The sequence below is a fragment of the Vicia villosa genome, linkage group LG7, assembly GCF_029867415.1.
Source record: "Vicia villosa cultivar HV-30 ecotype Madison, WI linkage group LG7, Vvil1.0, whole genome shotgun sequence".
Classification (NCBI taxonomy): domain Eukaryota; kingdom Viridiplantae; phylum Streptophyta; class Magnoliopsida; order Fabales; family Fabaceae; genus Vicia; species Vicia villosa.
Window position 1 is genome coordinate 107,103,739 of NC_081186.1, and position 25,095 is coordinate 107,128,833.

Genomic DNA, 25,095 nt, shown 5'->3' on the forward strand with positions numbered 1-25,095 from the left:
TATAGTATGCTTTGAAATATGTATTTGCAGTTAGCAAAAAGAAAATGTCTTTGCAGTTATACTATTCAACAAAAGTTCAATACACTTGCAGCAATCACATTTGGAGTAAATATGTCAAAATGATTTATGTATCTGTCAACCACACACAAGCTTCGATCATCTTACGTGCATTTGTGTCGGGAAAAAGTCGCCTCATAGGTTGTGAAATTCAAAGTTTTCCTATCTGGCGACATTTTTGTGTGTCCTAGTTTTATGCAAATACACCAAGAGAATTATGGGCGACACACATGCTCGTGATTTTTTAGTTTTCAACCGAAAGTTTATGTAGGTCTTGTCCGCTGCAAAGGTATAAAAAGTCACTACGTGGGACTAAGGTCCATTGAAAATGTTAGCCGATAATACTTAGATTTCTTGGAAGAATTACATTATCTCAATATAAGATAATATGTCTAGAGTGTATGATACTAATGGAAACCTAGACTTGAAGACTCTTATTTTAAAAAGTAGATCTTTCATGACTGAGTTTCATGGAACACAAACTTCTAGCGCCAGATGTAAGCAGGGAAGAATAGATATGTCACTATAGGCTCAAGCACTTCAATTTTAGAGATCTAAATATCGTGAAGAAATAAGGCAGGGTTTCAAGTTCTAGCAGAGAAGTATGTGAAGTGTGTGAACAATCCAAACAACATAGGAGCAATTTCAATAAAGATGCATGAAGTAAGACTAATTTCACTATTGAGGTGGTATATTCTATTGGAGTTAACAAATACTTTGCCACATTTATGTCGACTTTAGTAAAAAATCAAGGTGTTATTTGCTAAAGAATAAAAGTGAAATGTAAGAAGTGTTTGAAAAGTTTAGAGAATGTTCATTCCATCCTTATACGTGCTCTCACACCACTATTAAAAGTTCATTGCATCTTTGAATGCACCAATTTTCACCATTTCTCAGTCCAAATTAAAGAGACGCTCTTATTTTTTTAAAAATTACTCTGGAGATGCATCTGCGTATGTGAAAAAACTATGTTTGAAATGCATCTCCGTAAATACCATTTATTTAAAAACGTGTTGGTGGTCCGGAGATGCATCTCCAGACGCTTTCTTTCATTAGTCCGCACTAGAATCCTTCCATCTTCCTCATTCTTCATTTATTAAAAAAAAAACATTTGACCTCTCCCTCTCACAACCATTGCATTGAAGTTTTGAAGCATTGCATTAAAGCATCAGTGAAGCTCTTTCTCCTCATTTCCATCATCTCATAACATCGAAACAACTCCTTCTCATCAATCAATTCCATTTTGATAAGTTTTTTTAAATTTTCTTTTCTTTTTATGTTTTATTTTTTGTTAGTTTTTTACGATGCATTAGTTGTTTTAGGTACATTAGGTAGTAATGTTAACAAAATTGATAGTCTATTAAAATATGCAATGAGGATTTTTGGTTATGTTAAGACAGAAGATGGGCCTGCCATGGATGCTTAAAATCGCAGGTAGGTCTGGAGATGCATCTCTAGATTAGGCTGAGTCAAAAAATAGGGAGATTTAGTGGACATGTTGTTTAAATTTGTTTGTATTTATAACGAAGGTGCAATGGCTGACAATACTGAAGGTCGGATTAGGGTTGATCGTGTGTCCCAAACTGCACTAGTACGACGTGAAGGGGGCGCTGCCAGAACTACGAGGCCACGAGTTATTGATGACATGTTTAATGCTCTATCTTCTTCACAGTCAAACTGTCTGGTTCTCGTAGCAGACTCTCTCAAGCATCCCAAGCAGTAGAACTTGAGGATTTGGAGGCCCTTGTTGACCTTGAAGCCCCTGAAGTACTGGAGGAAGCCATGGAGGAATCCCGGTTGGAGAGTTATCCATGAAGGCCATATGACACATCCTTATCCTTATTTTATAATTATGAAGACCATGTTAGACAAGTTTGGAATGGAGAGGTATAATTTTTTTTCTTTTGCAATATGTTGTCAACTAAATGAATTCATACTGATTATGTTTTATTTTTTCAGGAGTGTGATTGTTTGAAAATGATTGACCACAACAGGAAGATACTGTAGTTGCCATAACCCTCTGATCGTTGGTTCGAAGATGTTATCCGATATTCCAGTCTTGTCTATTTATGTTCATATACATACATTACCATAAACCACGACATGCGGGGGGATTTTGCAAAGAGGAGACTCTTAGAGACATCATCTTTCTACCTACCTATAGGTGAGATGACCATCACTTTGGACGATGTCTCAAGCCTACTGCATCTTCCCATCAGTAGGAAATTACTGAATCACGGGAGGATTGAGCGAGAGAAAAAGGTTGAGATGATGGTTAGATTATTAGAGGCTGATTCTGGTAAAACGTCGGAGGAGGTAGCTCGCACTAGCGGTGTTCATGAATGGTTTAACCTTTTGGAAACACTTTATACACATCATGTGAAGGGGGCTAACGATGGCGATGGTGATGATGAGCAAGTTGAGTACCACCAACATTGCAAATTGAGCTGTTACCTCTTGTTCTCGGTTAGCACGTCCATGTTTATGTACAAAAGTGCTACATATGTCAATGTCGTATACCTCAAGTATTCTACATACCTGACTTCCATTCACGAGTACAACTAGGGGCGCCTATTTGGTCTACTTGTACTCGAAGTTGGGCAAGGGTTGTCTTTGGAAGACAAAGAAGTTGATGGGATGCTGCGCACTATTTACGGTAGTTTCTTGTTACTAGTATGTTCATATTCTTATACATGTTATTAATATTGTATTTGAAACAATTTCAAGGGTGAATCATCTCCTACTTCCCTCGTATCACCGGGTGGAAAGTTGTAGAACAATACAACGAGAATTGGCCTCGTGCAATAACTTTTGTTTGATACAGAGGAAATTGTGTTTCCGATCCATTCATAGTATCTCCTGGTCGTATGGTACCATATGACGTTAGCTTTTTCTATACAAGGGTCACCGTCAGATACAATTGTTTGACGTCATCTCTTTATACTCTAGATCGCTGACATGTGGGTCATCTCTTATGAATCCTCATCTGTCAAAGCGAGTGATGCATCACTTTGGATACATGCATATCATTCTGAGACCTCCCTATGAGGCCGCTCCTCCCGACATCCACCGCATAGACCTACATGCAATACTATATGATTTCATGAGTCACCTGGTACTAGAAGAGTATCATTGGGAGCAAGCTGATAGACATTGGGCTTGTGCTGAGTGCTATGCCTACATGTTATGGTTCTATAGGGTGTCACACCTTATCATGACATCATAAACTCCTAGAGAACCACCTAGACCAGTTATCCTGGAGGTACTTGAGATTCGGGATGAGATGACAGAGAGCGTGACAGCGAAATATTGGCGTGTTGCAGAAATGGGTATAGGAGCCATAGAGGTAGGACTCTTTGAGGATGGTTCTCCCTAGTTGGCTCTCGTGTAGACCATGGTTTTCTAGTTACGGAATATTGTGCAGTACAAGCGGCAGATGAGGAAGGTGGTTAGACATACCTTGTAGTTTATATTGGTATGTTTTATGTTTTTTGGTAATTTTGAACTCCCTGTTATGTATGAATTATGTTGACTATATTTTTTTAATTAATGTATGAATGTTTATCCTTATTTAACTTTAAATTTACTTTGATTTTACGTTAATTTAAACAGTATAATACACCTCATAAAATGAAAATATTGGGAGAATGAACAAAATAATTATAAACAATATAATAAGAATGCCCAAGAGAAGACACTTGCTAAAAGAAGTATAGAAAAAGGTTGTGTCCACTGCCACTTATGTGTTGAACTAATGTCCAACTAAAAGATTGAAAAGGTATAACACCTGAAGAATGGTATTTGAAAAAAGGCCTAGTTTAATAAATCTAACTAACGGTGGAAAAACAGGCCGTCCGTCCCGCCCAGCCTTAAGCCCGCCAAAAAGTGAGCGGGGCGGGCAAGCCCGCCAAGGTGGCGGGTTGGCGGACGGAGGGCTTGTCCGTCTAGTTTTTATTTATTTTTCTTTTATTTTTTTAATAGATTAATAGTGTTTTTTTACATTTCAATTAAATTTTTCGCTTATTTTTTAGAATATTTTTTTATAAAGCATCTTTTAAAAAAATATTGCATATATTTACAAATAAATGTATAAAATAAAACTATCAAGAATTTGAATTACTAGAATTAACTAAAAAAATTGCGGGCTTGAGGCGAGACGAGCTTAACGAATAGGTGAGACGGACTTTAGCGGCCAGCGGGCTTTGACGGGGCGAGTTTAGGCAGGCGACAGGTTTTGGCGGGGCAGGCTTTGATGAGCGACAAACCCAAAATCTCAACTCAACCCGCCATTTTTTGGTAGGTGCGCGGGCCGGTCCGTCAGACCACCGCTAGTTTTGCCACCCCTAAATCTAACGTTATTTGAATCAATAGCTTATAAACTTGTTCATGGTCAGCCGATGCGGAAGTTTGATAATAAGGAAGATCAATTGATACTTATAATGTATCATCCAACTAGTGGTGATCAATAAACATGCAATCATTGATGAAATGAAGGAATGAAGTTGATGCAACAATAATAAAAATAATTCAATAAGAGTATTGTTTAAATACTTAAGTTCTAACAATGAAAATCAAGTTCAAATTGACACATGGATTCATAGACAAAGAAACATGTCTGCAAGAATTTAAGATTGTGAAATCATTCCAAATGATAAAGTAATAAAAGATGATGAGCTTGTTCCTATTTCATTATTTGTAGAATATGAGCCTTTGAATATACATATTGCATTGAAAGATCCTAAGTGGATATGTGCAATGAAGGATGAAGTGGAATCAATTAAAAATAACAATATGGGAGACAGACGTCCTACCTTAAGAAAAGAAATCAATTGGTGTGAAGCGGGTGTATAAGGTGAACTTAAAGCTATAGGTGAAGTAATTAGGTACAAGGCCACAATAGTAGTTAGGGGATTTCTTCAAAGGAAAGAGATGGATTTTGAAGAATTTTTTGCACTAGTTTCCAAAATTAAGACAATAAGGCTAGTTGTTGTTATAGTCAGTATCAACAATTGATTAATGTATCAGATAGATGTGAAAATTTCTTTTCTAAATGGCCCCTTAGATAAAGATTTCTTTGTTATACAACCTCTTGGTTTTGATGAGAAGAACCGAGAATCAAAGACTTACAAATTGTGAAAAGCACTATATGGACTAAAGTAGGAAACTAGAGCATGAAACAAAAAGATAAACACAACCATAAATGAAATTGGCTTCGCCAAGTGTGTGTCTGAACATGAAACGTGCATCAGAAAATACACTAGAAAAGGGGTTATAATGTCTTTTATGTGGATAACTTAGTAGTTAAGGGTAACAATGAGTCCTAAACAAGTGACTTCTAGAAAGAAATGATGAAGGTATTTGAGATGAGAGTCTTAGGTCACATTTCATATTTCTTCAGTACAAAGTTCTAAATGACTAATAGAGGGACGATGGTGCATCAAAAGAAATATGCTAGTAATATTCTCAATAGATTTGGGATGAAGCATTACAATTATGTTGTGACCTTTCCTAACATAGTATACAGTGGATGAACTATGAGCAGATTTATGGGGAGACCAATATCATCACGTCTAGAAGCAATAAACAGGATATTGAGATACATCAAAGACACTCTCAATCATCCTATATAGTAGGCGTATATAGTAGTTTTATTAAGTACTTGCAAGTTGCATAATTAATGAATTTGATTGAAATACTCAATACTGAAAGATGTCATATTATGCAATCAAAATACACAACATCTCTGCCATTAATTTGGCTAAAAAAATAACAATGAACTTTCATTATTTAAAAGGGCAAGTAAACAAATGAAAATTGAAATCTGAGTATTATTATATTTGTGGATATTTCATTGTTGCTATTAACTTAGACCGGATTGATGAAACATAAGGGAGCAGAGTAAAATGAAACATAAGGGACGGAATAGAATGGGATATAATGGAAAATGGATCTCATTTTATTGTTTGATTATTTTATTTAAAATATCTCATTTCATCATATACATCTCAAATTGAATGAAAAAGAAAGAAGAGAAATTGAATGAAATAAATTCACGATAAAATCTTATTAGTTACTACTTCATTCTATCACATATAACCAATCTAAACATAGAGTGAGTTTATTTGTAGATTCATTGTTTTAAGAATCAGAGTTTTACCAATTTTTCTATAGTGTGTATTTGTTTAATTTGAATAAAACAAGTTACTATTGGTTTCATTAACTCAGACAAAATACGACGTGGTGAGTGACTTATCTATGGCACCGACAACATTTGTCTCTAGTATACAAAAAAAATTAATCAAATTAAATTTAAAATATTTATTTATTATTTTATAAAAATCACTGCCGCTCTTCTAGTCTTAGTCTCCCTTCACCAACAACATTTGACTTCTCAAACTGGTTATTGCAGAAGAAAAACTAATTAATATTTCCTTTTTGTTTTATTTATTGTTGTATATAATTTTTTTAAAATATGATTATATTTGTATTGATTTTATAATAAAATAAATTTAATTCAATTTTTCTACTGATAGTATAAAATAGTTGTTGAATTGAAATATAACAAATAAAATTTAATCATAGAAAATAATTAGTATCATATTAATATTTTTAAAAACTAATAATTTAAAAAGGAAAACATTGCAAAAGAAGCATTTAAAATGAATTTTTAATGAGAGAGATAATAATCATACTCGTATACATGCCGATAAAATAATTAAATCATCACTAATAGTAAATAATATTTAATATGCTGAAAATTTAAATTTACAATTTCATTAATATTAAATACTCAAATATTGAATAAAAACTTATCATTTCAAACTTCAAAAAGGTACTATTAAGTTTTAGTCATAAACAAATGAAACCTTAAAATTTCTATGATATATTACATATTGACCTAAATCTAAAATTTATTTATTATTTTAATTTTATAATTTTTTTTTCAAGATGATTATATCTTTCAACTAAATTTTTTAAATAATCATGTTTTTTCATTAATTTTTAAATTATTCATGTTTCAAATAAATAAAATTTGCAATATAGTAGTAAAGTTAATACAATTGAATTGGCGTATCGTATATACCAAATAATCCAATTGACACTTATGTACAAACATGAGGAGGCGCTAGTTCATCTGACTTCGATTTGTTGCAAAATTTTTTTTGCATAAAGGTGTCATTTACTATTTTTTTCACACATCCCTCATTTTCTTCGATTGATTTCACATGGTTAGTAAAAGACATGAACATGTTTGTTTTTCGAGAATCAAATCCCCCCGATAAAGATGTCTTTTTGGAACATTTGAAGTTTCGAGCAACTTAAGAAACTTGAAGTTTTAGTTAGACGAAGAAATTAATGATGGTGAAAGAATAACTATCAAGAGACTTGATTCATACATCTCTATTATAGATGACAATGCCACAAACACCCAACAAAATTACTAACTCACAACCAAAACATGTCACACAACTAACTATAAAACCAAGAGCATACCCCATACCACCACCACCAATATGTTTATCATCAAAACACCTAACAAATACATGCCTCCAACCCATCATCCTACCATAGCCAAAACACTTGTGAAACATATGACACCAACACTTCCTACCATAAACAAAACACGTAACATCACAACACCAAAACATCCAACAAACATAAGGTTACCAAACACCACAATAATAATTTCTTTCTTCCTCCAACGAAACATTCGCACCAATGTCATGATTCAATCTACCAGGTCGTTCACCAATAACCCATCAACCCACACAACACAACCCAACTACACCGACATGGACTACGAACTCAGTTACGATAGTGCGTCAATGTAGATACAATACTACATAGAATTACAAGAACTTAATAGGAAGTTTGGTGATTGTGATGTTCAAGGGACATCGTATCAAACACTTGAGGTGAATTAGCAAAGACCGATACGAGAAATCATACTTAGGAGATGTTGAGATGACATGTATGATCAAACGAGTTGTCATCGTTAGTGTAAAAAATATTCTCATATGTAAATCCGATTTATATTAAATAGCATTAGTTTTTATTCAATTATTTTTATTAATTAATTGGATTAAATAAAAAAAACTACATGTACTATGTGCTCGATAAATTGACGCCTTCTCTTATAGTTTGTACACATGCCCTAACTGGATTGGTTTAGCATGTAGGAGACGCCAGTTCAGTTAACTTTGCCTCAAATTCTTCGATACAAGTACCAATTAGATTGTCTTCACCACCGCGTTGTAAATTTTTTCATTTGAAACATGAGTATTTTAGTCGTTAGTGAAAAATATAATTATTTTAAGAATTTTATTTTGAAAAAGAAATCTCAATTTTAGTGATTGCAAAATTTAACTCAATTCAACATGTTTATAGGAGTAAGGAGTAACCCAAGGTTGTTAGACTCGCGAGTCTACTCACACTCGTAAAGGGTCCATAGACTCAACTCGCAGACTCGACTCGCAAACTCGTACGAGTTTATGAAAAATTTAAAGTGACTTTCAAAAACCTGTAAGTGACATATATGAAACACATATATTTATAAATGGGAAATACCTCATATATATGCCTCAAACGTATATAATAGAACATCAATTAACATCACAACTTAAAATTTCACACTCCTTAACAAATTTCTTAACAAAACAAACTCAATAATAGAACATAAAAAATAGAAAAATATATAGTTAAAGACTTAAAGTATTAATTTCTTCTTAATTGGATACAACATAAAGCAAAAAAAATAAATATAAAACATATTTGCCAATGGTTTCAAACATCCTTACAACACTTTACATGCGGATTCTTTATAATTATTATTAATAATTAATTAATTAATTAGTAAAATTTGTGAACAAAATTCATATGAGCAATGCATTATTGTCAGACAGATAAAAATTTGTTTTGTCGTAAATCATAAATCTTCTAAACACTTTTGTCATGTTTAAATTGATACACGGGGATTAGCGATCATTGAATTTAATTGAAATGAAATGGTGCATCATCCTTATAGAAGAAAACATAACACAAAAGAACATACAAGAGATGCATCTAAGTGAAACATATAAGAGAGAACTTACACAACAAATTATTCATTTACGGCAATAAACACAAACACAACTAGAGATGGACAAACGCGACCACACCGTCGATGAAGGGAAGAAGAAACTTTATCGTAAGAAGAGACTAGGAGATACATGTCGTTAATTGTCATACAAGCAATAAAATAAGGGTTTTTATTTTTTAAAAAATAATTTCTCTTGGGGATTTGGGCCTTTTTTGGGTTTTTTTTTTCAAAAAAAGGAATATCCAAAAAAACTTATAAACTCGTAAACTCGTCATAGACTCGCGAGTCTATACAAGTTTTTGCGAGTCTACCTGAGTTTACTCGAATATATTGAAAAACGATTCTATACGCGAGTCTACTCGTTTTTGCTTCCCAGACTCGTAAACTCGTACGAGTTTACGAGTCTACTCGCGAGTTTGACAACCATGGAGTAACCTTCTCTCTTTTTTTTTTTACAAAGGAAAAGACATCTCCATTATAATAAATTTTTTGGATATAAATATCTAATTAATGTCACAAATTTAAAAATGGTGTGTTTACATAATTTATTTAGTGTAAATATATGGTAATGCAAACCCCCATTTCTATTCCAAACCCCATTTCACTCATCTTTTCACTCATCTACCTCAGTTAAACCCTTTTTACCTTCTTTTTTCAGACACTACTTCACAGATTCAGACACTGTCTTCTTCTTCTTCTTCTTCTTCTTCTACACAGTTCCAAGTTCCAACTTCAGACAAACCAAAACCCCTTCTTCACTCCTCCTCATACATTTCCACAGATCCAAAACCCTCTTTCTCTCTCTCCAAAATGTCTTGTATCACACTCCTTACCATTCTCTTGCTCATCATATCTCTCCACACACAAGCTTCCGTCCATGACTACAAAAGCGAAACTTTCTCCGTCAAAGGCAACGCCTTTGTCGTCCATGGAGGCAGCGAAGGAATTTACTCATCTACCCTCAATGAAACTTCCGTCACACCTTCAATCCCCGACTCTTTCATTAGGTAATTCCACTTCACATCCCTTTCTGGGGTTTTCCTCTTTCGCTTAAAAATCTTCCCTTTTAACGTTTTTGCTCATTACATTCTCTTGGGTAACTACATCATGCCAGATTTAGAATTATTACACATGTTTCTTCAATTTCTATATTCACCTTTTCAGTGCAGTAGATTGCTAGTTAAAAGTAGCTTTTCTTATAAGCTGATTATTTCACAGTTTGATTTTCATACATTGAAATGTAAATAGAAATTAAGCTTTTTCTTTTTTTTTTTGTTAATTGGGATTTGATTTTGTTATGTGAAACTGAAAACCAGGTTTGATAAAGTCACATTTCGTAGAAACAAGGAATTATCTAACTTTAGCTCATGGCCTATTCAAGCGGTTGTTTTCGAAGTTGAAGATAGAGAGATGATTGGTGGTTCGGCGTATGGCGGTCAACGAGCCGTCTGTTGCACCGGTGATCTGGCTAAACTCGGTGTGTGCAATGAGGGACAGGTTATTCATCGTCCGTCTACCGTGAATTCGGATTGGCCTCAAGTTTATGGGGTGGCTTTTGACGTGGACGAGGAAGTGGCGGAGCTGCCGTTGAAGTCTATACAGATCACGAAAACCGGGATGTATAATTTGTATTTCATTCATTGTGATCCGAGGCTTAAGGAGTTGGTTGTAGAAGGGAAGACTGTATGGAAGAATCCATCGGGTTATCTTCCTGGTAGAATGGCACCGATGAAGATTTTCTTTCAGTTCATGTCTTTTGCGTATGTGTTGCTTGGTGTGTTTTGGTTCTTTCAATATGTTAGATTTTGGAAGGAAGTGTTTCCGCTGCAAAACTGCATCACGCTAGTGATAACACTAGGAATGTTCGAGATGGCTTTTTGGTACTTTGATTATGCTGAATTTAGCGAAACAGGAATCAGGCCAACCGGGACGACCATATGGGCAGTTACGTTTGGAACTGTTAAGAGAACTATTGCACGGTTGATCATTTTGATTGTTTCAATGGGCTATGGTGTTGTGAGACCTACCCTTGGAGGTATTACATCGAAGGTTGTTATGCTTGGAGGAACCTTCTTTGTTGCATCTCAAGTGCTTGAATTGGTAGAACATGTCGGTGCAATAAGTGATCTTTCTGGTAAAGCAAAACTTTTTTTGGTTCTTCCCGCTGCAGTATTAGATGTGTTCTTCATTCTTTGGATTTTCACTTCACTGTCTGCAACTTTAAATAAACTTCAGGTACTCATGAACAAGTCTATAATATCATGATATAGTTTTTTCATGAAAAAGCATGTGAATTGCGAACCTTTTCTTACGTTTCATATATAGTAGTTATTTCTCAAAGATGTAACATACAATACTATGCAATGTGACAGGCCAGAAGGATGATGATAAAATTGGATATGTATAGAAAGTTCACCAATGCTTTGGCAGTGGCTGTGGTTGTATCTGTGGGATGGATATGTTACGAGGTAATTCGCAAGTGGAAACACATTTCAATGTTTTGATGATTGAGTCAAGCTCATTGGTTTATGAAATCAGATGCTATGAACAAATTAAAAGGAGTTAATCTAGAATAGATCAACAAATGTTCTGCAAAAGAGAAGATCATTAAGTTTTTGTTATTTCTTGTGCTTACCTTACCAATTTTCTTTCAGCTGTATTTCAAATCAAATGACATATACAATGAGCAATGGCAAAATGCTTGGATCATCCCAGCCTTTTGGCAAGTTCTATCCTACTCTCTCCTGTGTGTCATCTGTGTTCTATGGGCACCATCTCAAAACTCAACACGGTAAAATCCGTACCTCCGTCTTTACTTCCTTTTGTTATTTATGGCCTACTTGTATTGATTTATTTGAGTTTATCTTCTGACATAAGCACTTGTAAAACTGTTTGGGAACAACATATGACATGTCTATAAATTGTTCTAAGCTTATTTCTATAAACTCTTCAAGATGTGCTATAAACATTTAATTAAGTTATTTATCCAAACAAGGATGCTTGCAATAACAAGACGAGCGAGCTTTCTCTTCTATGTTCATATGTCTCATTTGTATCTCACCTTTGTTGTTGTTCTTGACAGATATGCTTACCGTAATGATGGGAGCGAAGAGTTTGACAGGGATGAAACTACTTTGACGCTCATAAAACCGTCATCTATTTCTACAAAGGATGTTAGAAGTGTTCCAGATGTAAGGCCAGTACAAGACAACAATGGAACTTCAAATGATGATGATTTAGAAGAAGATAAAAGAGAATAAGCTAGAAAGTAGCCTTGGTTCTATTATTCCATTGTATCATTAGCTCTATAACTATTTTCTTTTATTGAAAATTAGCTCTAAAACTCTTTTCTTTTTATTTATTATTTTTTCTGATTAGTTTTCTTTAATCTCAATCTGTTAGCATTTTGAGCCAGCAGTTACTTGTGAGTCTGGATTCCATGATAAAAGTATAGTTCAGTTCAGTTTACTAATACAAAGAAACCATCTTCAATTATGAAGTATTTTATGTATATTATTACTATCCATGTGCATGATAGCATACATGTGGGGGACACTTTCTTTCAATATCTTTTTTCATTTTCAAGTTTCCAGCTGTATAGTATATATAGTATTTTACTCATGACTATTATATGGATTGATGATGAAAGAGGTTCAGAATACTATTGCTATTGTTAATATTCATATATTGAATTTTTCTAAATCCTCTTATATTTCAACTTCACCATTTAAAATATCAAACTTTCCCTCAAAAAAACAAAAAAAGTTCTCTTCAAAGCTGAATCTCACACCTAAGTAAACTCATTTGGGTTTGTTGAAGAATATTTACAGATGTTCATGTGAATATTGTTATAGTAAATATGTTCTTTTCATGTTTAGCTATTTCTATTTTATGTAACCATGTGTTGGCATGCTGGTGAAGACTTGATATCTAAGAATGTGTTCCTCTAAAGGTTTTAGATTTGGATTTTGTCTCAGGTTCAAATCCTGCTTGACGTTAACAACTTTTGCGTTGGGTTAGTCTATACAAAATTTTGCTCTCGCTTCAAATTGGATCTCCACAAATGGATTGTGGGTTTGGTCTTCTCGGAGTAGTCTCAATTTCGAATTCTACTAGATGTTAACAATTTATGTGTTGGATCGGTCTAGACAAAGCTTTGCTCTTGCTTTAAATGAGACTTTCACAAATGGACGGTGGAATTGGTCTCTTTGAATTAGTTAGTCATAGGGCCGGATATCAAGTTTTTTTTTTTTTTAAATCCTTGTAGTAATTAACTTAAGTTTTTCTCTCTACCTCTATTTAAGAGAAATCTTACACAAATTAGTGAAATATTACTATTATTCTCTCGATGTGAAGCAACACCGACACTCTAATATCGCAATATATAAAGTAGGGATGTTCGCGGTGCGGTTCTGTTTGGTTTGGTTGACTTTTAAAAATAAAATCGAACTAAACCAAATCAAACTAATGTGATTTGGGTTGGTTCGATTTTATACAAAAAAAAATATTGAGTCATACATACACAACTCTGGCCGCTAATGATATAGCTGCCACTAGAGGTGCTCATGCTAGATTTAAATTCTAGGAAAAACTTTATAAAGACTAGTTGCATATGGATGTGGATGCCGAATGTGATTATATACAGGTTGATTACCACCAGTAGTGTGCATTGAGGTGTAATCTCTTGATCCTGATTTGCACGTTCATGTTTGTGGACAAAAGTTCAATCTACGTCAATGTGGTCTACCTTAAATACTTCATCAACTTAACAACGATTCACGAAGTTGGGCGTAGGTTGTCTTTGAAAGACTAAAAACTTTTAGTAATTTACTGTTAGTAATATTTTCATAACAACTTTTATATATAAGATACAAAAAATTTAGTTTATGAAAAAAAATCCAGTTTAATACAAAAAGTTAAATATTGTCGTTTTATTTGTAATTTAGATTTAAATTTGGATTTTTTTCCCATCTATATATCATAATTATCATATCATAATTATCATAACGCACGTGAAATCCGCCTTAACTCCCATAAGAAAGTCCTATTTTTATGCAGATTTAAATTTGGGGATTGCTTCTCTCATCCTAAGTGGTGAAGAAGCATCTTAAGAGAATCTAAAAATATTTATACGAATTCAGAAATGCATTTTTGGATGCACCTATTTCATACCAAAACACGTCCTAAGTTAGACACACCCCCTATTTATCCAAAATTCAGTTCAAAAATGTAACTCCAAACACATTCCATAGTGGATTTTGCTTATTTAACAACACGATTACAATTCTGAAGTACACTTCCGGATTTGTGAAGCCGAAATCTGAAAAAATGGCACATTTACATGTAAGTGAAAAATCTGGAAGTCCATTTTCGGAATTGTCAAGCGGAAAATTTAATAAGATTAAACCTTGCATGTTCTTCTTTCTCATGAACAAGATACATTTTTCTCTCAAAACACTTAAAAAACATTCTTCCATTCTCAATCAACTTTTGCAATCTAAAACATCAATCTTGTGTTTTATCACATCAAAAGGAGCAAAAGAAGCTAGAATTTAAGATAAAGTTCATGTATTTTCTTCCTCATTGCTTACATTAATTTGTTTTTTGCTCTAAAAATATGAACGTTGCGTCTGAAATTACAGTTTCGAATTTGTGATGAATGTAATCTGAAACTGTATTTCTGAATTAGTTCAGAGTTTAATTTAGACAGTTTTTTAAATATTTTATGTTGTTATTTTCCTTAGATATGGCACACCCTGATATTGTCCCCAAACTTATTATGTCTACGGATGCCAAACCTATTGATATCAAGGTAGATGTTGGCAACCAATTTATAAATGGACAAGAGTTTGTTGTTCGTGATCATATGCTCTGATGGATCCACATGGAGGATGCCAAAATTGAGGTTTGATGTTGTAGTCAGAAGGTTTTATACTGGTTATAATAGAAGACTTGGGTTTGTGACACTGAGATGCGAAAGAAGTGCAAGTACACAATTCTCATCCGGTAGTTGAAACGATACGAGATATATACTAGACTCATCCTGATTTTATAAAGTTGTTCAACAAAGTTCTCACTGTACTCATTATTGATTTAACATACAAGACCAACAAGTGAAGGCTTTTACTATTGAAAATTATTGGTGTTACTTTTACGGAAAAGGCTTATTCTGTTGGGTATGTATTTTTGGGAAGCAAAAAAGAAGACAATGTTACTTAGACTTTAGAAGTGTGTCAGACAATGTTGAATGACAGAGAAAACACGCTGAAGATCATCTTCACCGACTGCGATACCGCATTGATGAATTCGGTTGCAAAAGTATTTCTTACTTCATATGCATTACTTTGTAGGTATCACATCACAAAAAATGTGAGAAATAGACTTAAGTCTGTTGTAGGGACCAAACAAATAATAAGTGAAGATAGAAAAATAGTCAAAGCTAGCGTGATACTAGAAAGGATAATGGATGTATGAAATGTTATAATCAATTCTTCTACGAAAGAGTTATATGTCAATTATGCTATACTTTTCAAGAAGATATGTGAGAAATATGATAAAAATACAATTTTAGACCAGGTGAAGTAAAAGATTGCTTGTGGTTGGGCCAATCAGGTTAGACATTTTAGAAATACATTAACTAATCGAGATGAATCTTTCCATGCTACATTGAAGAATTGGTTGGGAAATAGTAAAGGTGATTTGTGTAGTGATTGGGACTGTAAACCAAATGATCCAAAACCATCATAATGAGATACATACAACATAGATTCAAAGACAATAATCTCAATTCACAGTTAGTCAACAATATATCTTGAGCAGGATTGAATTTTATTTTTCACCAAGCCAAACGAGCTAAGAAAGTAGGTTCCGATAACTCGAAGTATGTTTGTACACTTAGGAAGACGTATGATCTCCCATGTACTTATTTAACTTCAAAAAAGGTGAAACTTAATAGCCCAATGCGAATGGATGGGGTTTGCACTCACTGGAAAATGGTTCAGGTTTGATGATGATGGTGTGATGAAGGAAGATAAATCGAATATATCTATCTTGGCCGAATGGGATGTGATAAAAGAGAAAATTTTGAAAGTCGGTGACAACATGAAACTCCATATCAAAGAGAAAATGAGGAAGATTGCTTATCCAGAAACTATAAATTTGAAACCACTGTCTCAACCGGTAAAAATAAAAGGTGCTCCAAAGAAGGTCAAATCAACATTGAGTGACAATTCAACGACGAGGTCTCCTTCCTATTTTGAACATGTTGACATACTTTTTCCAGATTCTTCAACTTCAAAATCTCAAAAAAGTATTTTAAAGATTCCCGCATTAGCAAACTATCTCTAGCACCATATTTACCAAAAATCCAATGCATTAAAGAGATGTCAGTTTTTATGCAAAAATAGATTGAATGAATTGTTAATGTTAAGGGTGACGGTAATTGCAGTTATTGAGTTGTTTCTGATTTGCTTGATAAAGGAGAAGAGAATCGTACATTTGAGCGCCAACAACTCATAAAAGAGTTGAAGGAGCATAATGAATCATACACAACACTATACGGGAAAAGAACATTTTGCTACAATTTATGAATCTCTTATTCCTAGCGTTAGAGGTCCGACACCGAAGAAAAAATGAATGTGCTTCCCTAAAATGGGTCTTCTTATATCAAGTTCATATAATAAGTTGTGTATTGATCTAACAAGATATAGGTTCTCAAAAACATTTTTTCTATTATGGAGTGCCCCATCTCAAAATCCAACTGATCAAATTATGTGTATTGGGTGGCTTTCTAAATCACTATAATTTGTTCAAGTTTATTTAAAGCTAGGATGCCCTACACCACTTACATCACCAGAGTGGACAACTCATTTAACAAAGGAAGTTAAACTTTGGTCGCATCATTTTATGGATAGGATGCAAGAATTCACCAAGTTGAGCAAGATTGAAAAAGTATCAAATAAACAAAGTTAAAGATGGAACCACCTATAGATATAGATTTAGACGGTGACACATGTTTTGATACATTTAGTTTTTTTTCCAACCATATGTTTAAGTGATTAGACACGTTTTGTATGTAGTATTGGATTAATATTAACGGTGTCAAATGTATACACTTTTATAGATTTTAATGTATGTTTTAGTTTTTCAAATTTTTGACATTGTTGTGTGTTATAACAGGTTATGTGAGCAGTGATGGGTGAATCTGAAAATACTTTTTCGAACGCATCCCAATTTTAAAAAAAAAAAACGAAAAACAGAGGTTTATTCGGAACTGTACATCTATACCTACCATATTGTTAAAAAAAGATAGTAGGGGTTTATTCAAAAATACATTTTCGGACTCACCCTAATTTCATTAAATAAAGCAAGGTGTATCTGAAAGTACATCTTAGGAATATCCTGTGAGATATGATTGGATTTCTAAGGTCCACATTAATCTAAAACTTGTGTAAATATGTCTGTCACTAAACTTATTAGCACAAACACACATAGAACATACAAAATGTCTCAACATGCATATGTCGCTTTTGTCTACTTCAACAACGAGAAACCTCTTCTTCAATTTAGGTTCTCGAAGATCACTTGTCTTGTCGATCTAACAATAAAACTAGAGAATCTGTATCCACACAGTTAAAGAATTGTGAAAACTAGAGAATCATTCACCTTCAATTGACAGCGATGGAAAGATACAATTCAATGAATTTGAGCTAAAGACGGGTGAAGATTTAACTATTGTGTAGAGTACGTTTTACTGTTACGAAACAAGAGATCTAATCGAGCAGAATGCAAAGAGTGCAAGATTGACCAAAGATATTATAATGTTGTTAAAACGTCCTACTTAATAGTGAAGTGTGTTGTTCTATTTATAACAATTATCTATGTAATATTTCATTTTTTTATGCATGTCATAATAATTATTGATGATAATTTATCTATGTTTCTGCATCTGTTTATGTCTTAATAGATTCCGAAATTACACTTCCAAAATTTACACAGAAATGCATCTTTGTATCATTTTTCGTTATAAATTAATAACTGACTCACTTACAAACGGATTGTATGTGAATTGAAATACGTCTGAAAATACATTTCCGAATTTTAAAAATAGTTTTCATTTTTCACTAGGGAGGAGGACCAATTCTTAGGATGAGGACCAATTCTTATGGTGAGAGAAACAATCCCCTTAAGCAGTGTTTTAAAAATCGGACCGGACCGGCCGGTCGGACCGGAAACCGGCCAGGTAATCGATCTGGTTCAATAGTCAGATCGGGTATGCCATCAAATCGGTGGGAACCGGTGAAAACCGGCAGTTTAATTGTTTTTTTTTTAAACTTTTTTTTAACTTTTTTTTAAATTTTTTTTAAACTTTTTTTTTAACATTTCTTTTAAACTTTTTTTTTTAACTTTTTTTTTAATATATTTAGTAGTGTATTACTTAAATAGCATTCTCACATAGTTTTTTTTCTTTCGTTAGTGACAAAATTAAAAACTTTATTGTCTATTTGCTATCTTTGCTAATAAATTTTCTTAAATAGCATAAATATATTGAATTTTATTTGATTTTCTTTTTAGGAGGATCCTATTTTGAATTAAATTTGGTACACATGGGAGTTATTTTGTTATAAACTATTCAATTAGATTATGTTGTAATTAGACTTTGTTTGCAATTAGACTTTGTAGTTTTTTACTATTTTGTTATGTGTGATACCTTTGTTTAAAATTTGAATTTAAGTTATGAAATTGTGAATTTATGATATATGATATTTTTAAAAAATTTAAAAGCTAGTTATATTTTTTTAGAGACTGAATCATCCGGTTCGACCGGTTTTATACCTATATAATGACAGGTCTATTCAACCGAGTTATTCGATTTGGTCGTGCGGTTCGACCAGTGACCCAGTAATTCGACCGATAAACCAGTAACTCAGTACCCTCACCGGTTCGATGACCGGTCCGATTTTTAAAACACTGCCATTAAGTAAAACATATATCTTTTTTGTACTTTTTATACACGTATATTTATATACTTTATTTAAGTAGAAAATAGGAAATGCAAATCACACATATATTTTAAAAATATTGGATGACATAATAGATATAGATGGATGGTTTTTATACAACAATGGTGTAAAACTATTTACACCTTCAGTACATATCTATTAAACTTTTATTTAATTATATATTCTGCCAAAGCATCCATAAATATCATAATTTATATACAGTGTGTGGGGTTTGTGTGTGGTGGGGCATGAGCAGGTAATCAACTTTCACATGAGGTAGGGATGCATATCCAAATTTCCGATGTAAAACGGATGCTGGGTAGGGTACAATTTGCCGGAGATGTGGCCTGCTGCCATGCCTACTCTCAGTTATTCTCTTTCTTCTTTGGATGAGGATTCTCAGTTGTAGGGGAGTCACATAAGTCAATTTAAAATCAATCGGCTCAAATCACATTAACAAAAACAGTTTAAAAAAACTAGACCAATGATTGAGATCGGATACTCGAAACTCGAAAGTAGTGAATATGTCATACAAGCACTGCAACATATGTGTTCCATCTTCTTGAGAGAGAAACCTATCCTCTCCAAGATCATTGACACAGTTGAATCGCACTATAAGGATGTGTAACAACAACCGAAAAAATCACAACAGAAACAGAAAACAGAGACCAACAAATGGAAGAAAGATATTTAAGATTTCAGTTTCAACATGCATCTTATCTATAATTTCCAAAACTATCACATTGTATAGAATTCCTTTTGAAGCTACAAAGGAAACACCTTTCTGAGTAACCTTAAAGATTAATAATTAACAAAACCACACAAACAACAATAGATTCCAATATAAACAAAATGAAGAAACAAAATCTAGAATGTGGTATGAAATCAAATAACATGCTTACATGAAGCAGCATTCAGGCTGAGAACTACTTCGGCTTTTCATAAGCCATACCAATCTTCCTGAGAAGAATCCTTGATGGCGAATCATGGAAGCACTCGAGATAGAGAGCTTGCAACAGAAATCTCAGATTAACTAGCAGCAGCACTAAAAATGACCTGAACACTCCAGTGAAAAAAATTAAAAGAATCTTTTGTCCTAGCTTCTAATAAGTTGCAAAAAACTTTCACTCCATCATCATCACTGAGATCTCCTTCTCGTGTGCTGCGAAACAGGAATCCCTTCGAAAAAATCCAAAACAGCATCCTCCAGATCCTCGACAGAATACTTAATGTAATTCTCCGGATGTCTTCCGCTCTCTATATGACTCCTGAACCGTCCAAGGAAAGATCTATACGCAGGAAGCAGCTTCTCAGATATAGATATCCGAAGCTCCTCCCTAAGTTGCGAATCCGGTATCAACCAAACAGCTTGAGTCCTATGTACCTCCTCAAACATCGCATTAAAAGCCTTAAACCTTTCCCTCAAAGCACTTTTCGACACACCAGAAGAAAATCCACCACTCCCGTGTAACCCTTCATCTCGCAAACAATACAACACCCTAACCCACGTTGCTCTCTGATAGCTAGTAGCAGCCTGTCGAAACTTCCCAGTCAACTTCTTCAAATAATCGTCCCCGATCATTTCCCTCAACTCCGGCGACCCTCTAACCTTCTGAACAATATAATGAACATTGTTCATAATAAACAAATGACTCAAAGAAGCATCCTTATAATGCTTCGACTTCCCCTCTAAATTGAATTGCAATATCACAATAATCCAAATCAAATGAATAGCCAAAGGCGGTTTCCCTTCGAGTTCATCGAAATCCATATCAGGATTCGAAGGATCATAAGAACCCGTCGAAGGCTTCGAAACAATAAGCTCATACAAAGTCTGCTTATAATCCGAAATCAAGCTTATGTAATTCATCACATACCTAGTCAAAGGATGAATCGTCCCACCAGGAACCGGAACCTTAGAAGGCTCCTTCAAAACAGCATTCTCAAATTCAGATAAAATCCCCCTAGCAGCCTCCGCTAACCGCGACAAAATCTCCGCCGCCTGAACCCTAATCGACTCAGACGACTTCGAATCAAAAACAACATCAACATCAGGTATCAAATCCATCAAAGCATCATGCAGGTCAAGAATCTTAAACAACTTCTCCGGCGACCTACGACTAATACTAATCGCTTCCGCGAAATTGAAAAGCTGAATTGCAGGACCTTTCACAGTTTCCATAAAACAAGCATCATCAATAGAAGTACCAATCCCTTCAAAAATCTGTTCACACAACCTCTTCTCACTCGCGAAAAGCGTTCGAACACAAACCTTCGCAGCTCGAATCCATCTCCGAATCTTCGTCTCGAGCTGCTCCCAATCCAATCTCTGAACATCACCTATGCTCAGCTTCTCAACACCGAGTTTCTTGAAATTCAAATCGACAGCCGATTTTCTCACACTCCCGTAAACCTGAATACATTCGCGAAGATAACCGGAGGAAATCATTCTATCGGCGATACATCGGAGATCGGAAACCGCTTCGGAAGGTATCAGATCGATCTCACGGATGCTGCTAGTAGAACGGTAGCTTGAGGAAGTGGCAGTGGTAGCAACAGAGCAAGTACTATCAAAACGCAGAAGGTTAGCGTCGTTTTGGTCATCGTCATCGTTATTATCTTCATCATCGTCGTTTTTGAAGTCGTGATGTCGTTTTGCTGTTGTTGAAGAAGAGAACGAAGAGTCTTCATCTAAGGGAGGTTCGATGGAGTTGGTATGAGAGATAAGGATGTTACGAAACTCGTCTTCTAAGCGAGCCATGGCGATCTGGATGGTGGAGGAGGGATTGGAGTGATGGTTATCGGAGAGGGAGGCAGAGGATATGGAGCGTTGGATTTCATCGACGGCTTGGAGGTAGAGATCGATTTCGTCGCGGTTGGTTGTATGATCGAAGATCATTTTCTCGCGAGCTTCTTCGGAGGCGGTGGAGTCCCATCGGAGGATGATTTTTTGGGCGGTTTCTAAGGGGAGATTCTCCGGGGAGGACATTATTGGGAGGGGGTGTGAGAGAAAAGGGAGTGTGTGAGAGAGAAAGAGAGAGAGAGAGAGAGAGAGAGTTGATATTTTGGTTTGTTTGAAATGAAAGTGGAAAAAATGAGAGACTGCGGAAAGGTTGGCGTATTTTGTCTGAATTGGATTTAGAGAATCTATTTACTGTATCTAAATCATTGTATGTGTTGTGTTGGTTAAATAACAAAATTTGGATAATTTTTGAGATAGTTTTTAGGAGGTTAATGTAGTTTAAATAAATGATTAACCATACTATAGTAGAAAGTTAATACTACTTAATACAAATATTTGATGTTAAATTTTATTTTCCTTTCTAGACAAAAAAATAATTCCTTTTTATTTTTTTCCTTAAATAAATTCTTTCTATTAAAGGTAAATCATATTTGGAACTCTAGTCATTGAGAATATTTAAAAATTTAAATGTTATTTTGGTTACGTATAATAAAATCTGAAAACAATTTATATGGAATGATATTTCTGACTTAATATATCAGTTTTAAAGAACAAGTTTGGTTAAATTCTAATAGTATTTGAATCCATGATGAAACATTTGAGTTTGGTTAATTTCAATACCTAATATATTCGGGTTTGAGCGAGTTAAAATAAGAATTTTTCTTCACCCACCTCCCAACCTTCTTGCCCACTCATGGTGAATTTACCACAATACCCCTTGTTTTGGAAGTTCATTTCCGAAACTGTACTTTTTTTTTAAAAAAGGTGATTTCGGAAATGCATCTCCGAAAACGTGTTTTTTTTAATATAAAATATTGATTTCGGAGATGCATCTTCGAAATAAAGTTACATTTTCAGAAAATGTGGTGTTTCGGAAGTTCATCTCCGGACGCACCCCCCTTGGGGAATTCGGAAATGAACTTCCGAAAATATGTCTGGACAGAAGAAAATGAAAAACAACAACAATTCTCTTTATTTAATCGGGTGAAGATTACAACGATAATATTACATATAATTAAAGTTACATATTGTTGATCACAGGTAGGTGGGGATGAGTCAACATTTTGATAACATCGTCCGCCGATCTTTGAAGTTTCGCGTCCAACTCGATCGGGCCCTTCGAAGAAAATCGGTCGAACGTTGTCCACAAAACCGCCAAATCTTCGTCGTTCTTGATCTCAAAAGGTGTGAACTTAATGCCTCCCTCGTCGTTAAGCGATGGCGAGCGGTACTCGAGCTTGACAACCTTTCGATTCTCGGGATAGCGCAAAAGCGTGTTGAGCGACGATATCAACTCCGCAAACGGCGTGTCGCGCGAGAAGCGAAATTGGAACGGCATCGGGTAGCCGGTTTCAAAGTAGACGAATGCTAGGTGGGGGTAGGTTTGTGTCATTTGTGTTTTGTGGTGTGGAGAGGATGAAGAAGAGTGTGTATTTATAGACTTATTAGAGCATTGATGGTCTAACAAACCTTATCCTGCCTCAGGGGACATTTCGGAAATGAACTTCCGAAAATAGGCTCCAGACATGTATATTTCGGAAGTTCATTTCCGAATTATGCAGAAACAGACATAAATTTTGCATCTTGTTGATTGCTTAGTGTGTTGTGTAAATTGAACATATGGAATTGACATTAACCATAAATTAGACAAGCAAGTCATAAAACATAATTATATTATACATGTATTGAATCGGTCCGATTTTACATGATAAACAACAATACATACAAAAAACGATCCGGAACAAACTAAAATTCACCGAACCAATCGGTGGATCCTAAGTCCAAAATAGGCTCATTCTTCGACCGCTCTCTATTTTGCTCGCGCTCTTGGCTCATCATTTCTTCAAACTCCGCCATTCTTGAAACAAAAGGATCCGGCCAAGTTTCCGCCTTATTTGAACGATGTGCGGTCCATTGACAACAAGTAGCCGGTATAGGACACCCCGGTTTCAAAAACACTTGGACGAAGTGCCGCGATCGTAGATACCCGATGCATATGATTCGGCCCGACGAGTCCAATGGCGGTCGACTATGAAGTGGAAAGAAAGTCTCACTTAGTCCAAACCTCGTCAAATCGACGCATACAATATCATATGCACTTGCTATGAGATGACCCATATCGGGGAATGACATCCACTTCGAGACCGGAGCGATACCGGTAAGTGGTGGAACAAGTGCATCATGAATTTTTGCAAACTTTTCTTGATTTTCATATAGTCGGCCGTAGATGTTCCGATACGAAGTCAACTCCGCAAGAAGTTCCCGTCGGACTAAAGTGTGATTATTTTCCCCTTTACCGAGCAAACCCGCAACGGCCCGATATCCACAATTGCCGTCTCCTCCAACATCAACGATGTTATCGATATATTTGTGCATAAAAAGTGGCATCTCATCAATGTAGACAATGGGTGATTTTTTTATCGGCGGTGTGCGAGGTGGCTTCGAAATACGGGCACCTTTGTTACCACTACTCTTGGACTTAGGTGTCTCATGAATTTCCGGTAACGATGCATCAACATGTTCAAAGTAGGAAGGAGATCGTTTTGTTGATGTGTCATCTTGTGTAATTTTGGACTTTTTCGGTGCACCTTTAGTCTTAACCGGTTGAGATGGCGGTTTCAAATCGGTGGTCTCCGGAAATGCGATCTTTCGCAATTGTTCTTTTATGTGCATTTTTGTTGTGTCGTCCGCTTTAGCAAACTTCTCCATTATCACTTCCAACTCGTCGGAGATGGTGATTTTGGAGTCATTTTCTTTCGGCGGGTCAAAATCATCAAACCGAAGTTTCTTCCAATGGTCGGCTACCTCATCCATGCGTATGGGTGAATTCAAATTCTTTTTTTTTTGCAAGTATACAAGCACATGGTAGGCCGTATGTCTTTCTAATCGTGCACCCACATAATGAACTATCCGGCCCCGTCGTCTCCGACCGCTTAGCTTCATGAAACAAAAAATTCAAACCCGTTCGAGATATGTTGTAAATCAATTGGGAGAAT

General features: G+C 34.9%; 2 protein-coding genes across 2 annotated transcripts; one reads left to right on the top strand and one right to left on the bottom strand.

The window, feature by feature from the left end:
* The first annotated feature begins 9,727 nt into the window (after window positions 1-9,727).
* Window positions 9,728-12,479, top strand: LOC131618205 (uncharacterized). The gene is made up of 5 exons (XM_058889472.1): window positions 9,728-10,143; window positions 10,453-11,371; window positions 11,509-11,604; window positions 11,791-11,927; window positions 12,219-12,479. Exons 1-5 carry the CDS (start codon window positions 9,947-9,949, stop codon window positions 12,394-12,396), a joined length of 1,527 nt encoding a protein of 508 aa, XP_058745455.1. The 5' UTR covers window positions 9,728-9,946; the 3' UTR covers window positions 12,397-12,479.
* A 7,384-nt stretch (window positions 12,480-19,863) lies between these two features.
* LOC131616444 (exocyst complex component EXO70A1) lies at window positions 19,864-22,251 on the bottom strand. Its single transcript, XM_058887769.1, has one exon. The coding sequence runs from the start codon at window positions 22,124-22,126 to the stop codon at window positions 20,276-20,278; it is 1,851 nt and encodes a 616-aa protein (XP_058743752.1). The 5' UTR covers window positions 22,127-22,251; the 3' UTR covers window positions 19,864-20,275.
* Between the last annotated feature and the right edge of the window lie 2,844 nt (window positions 22,252-25,095).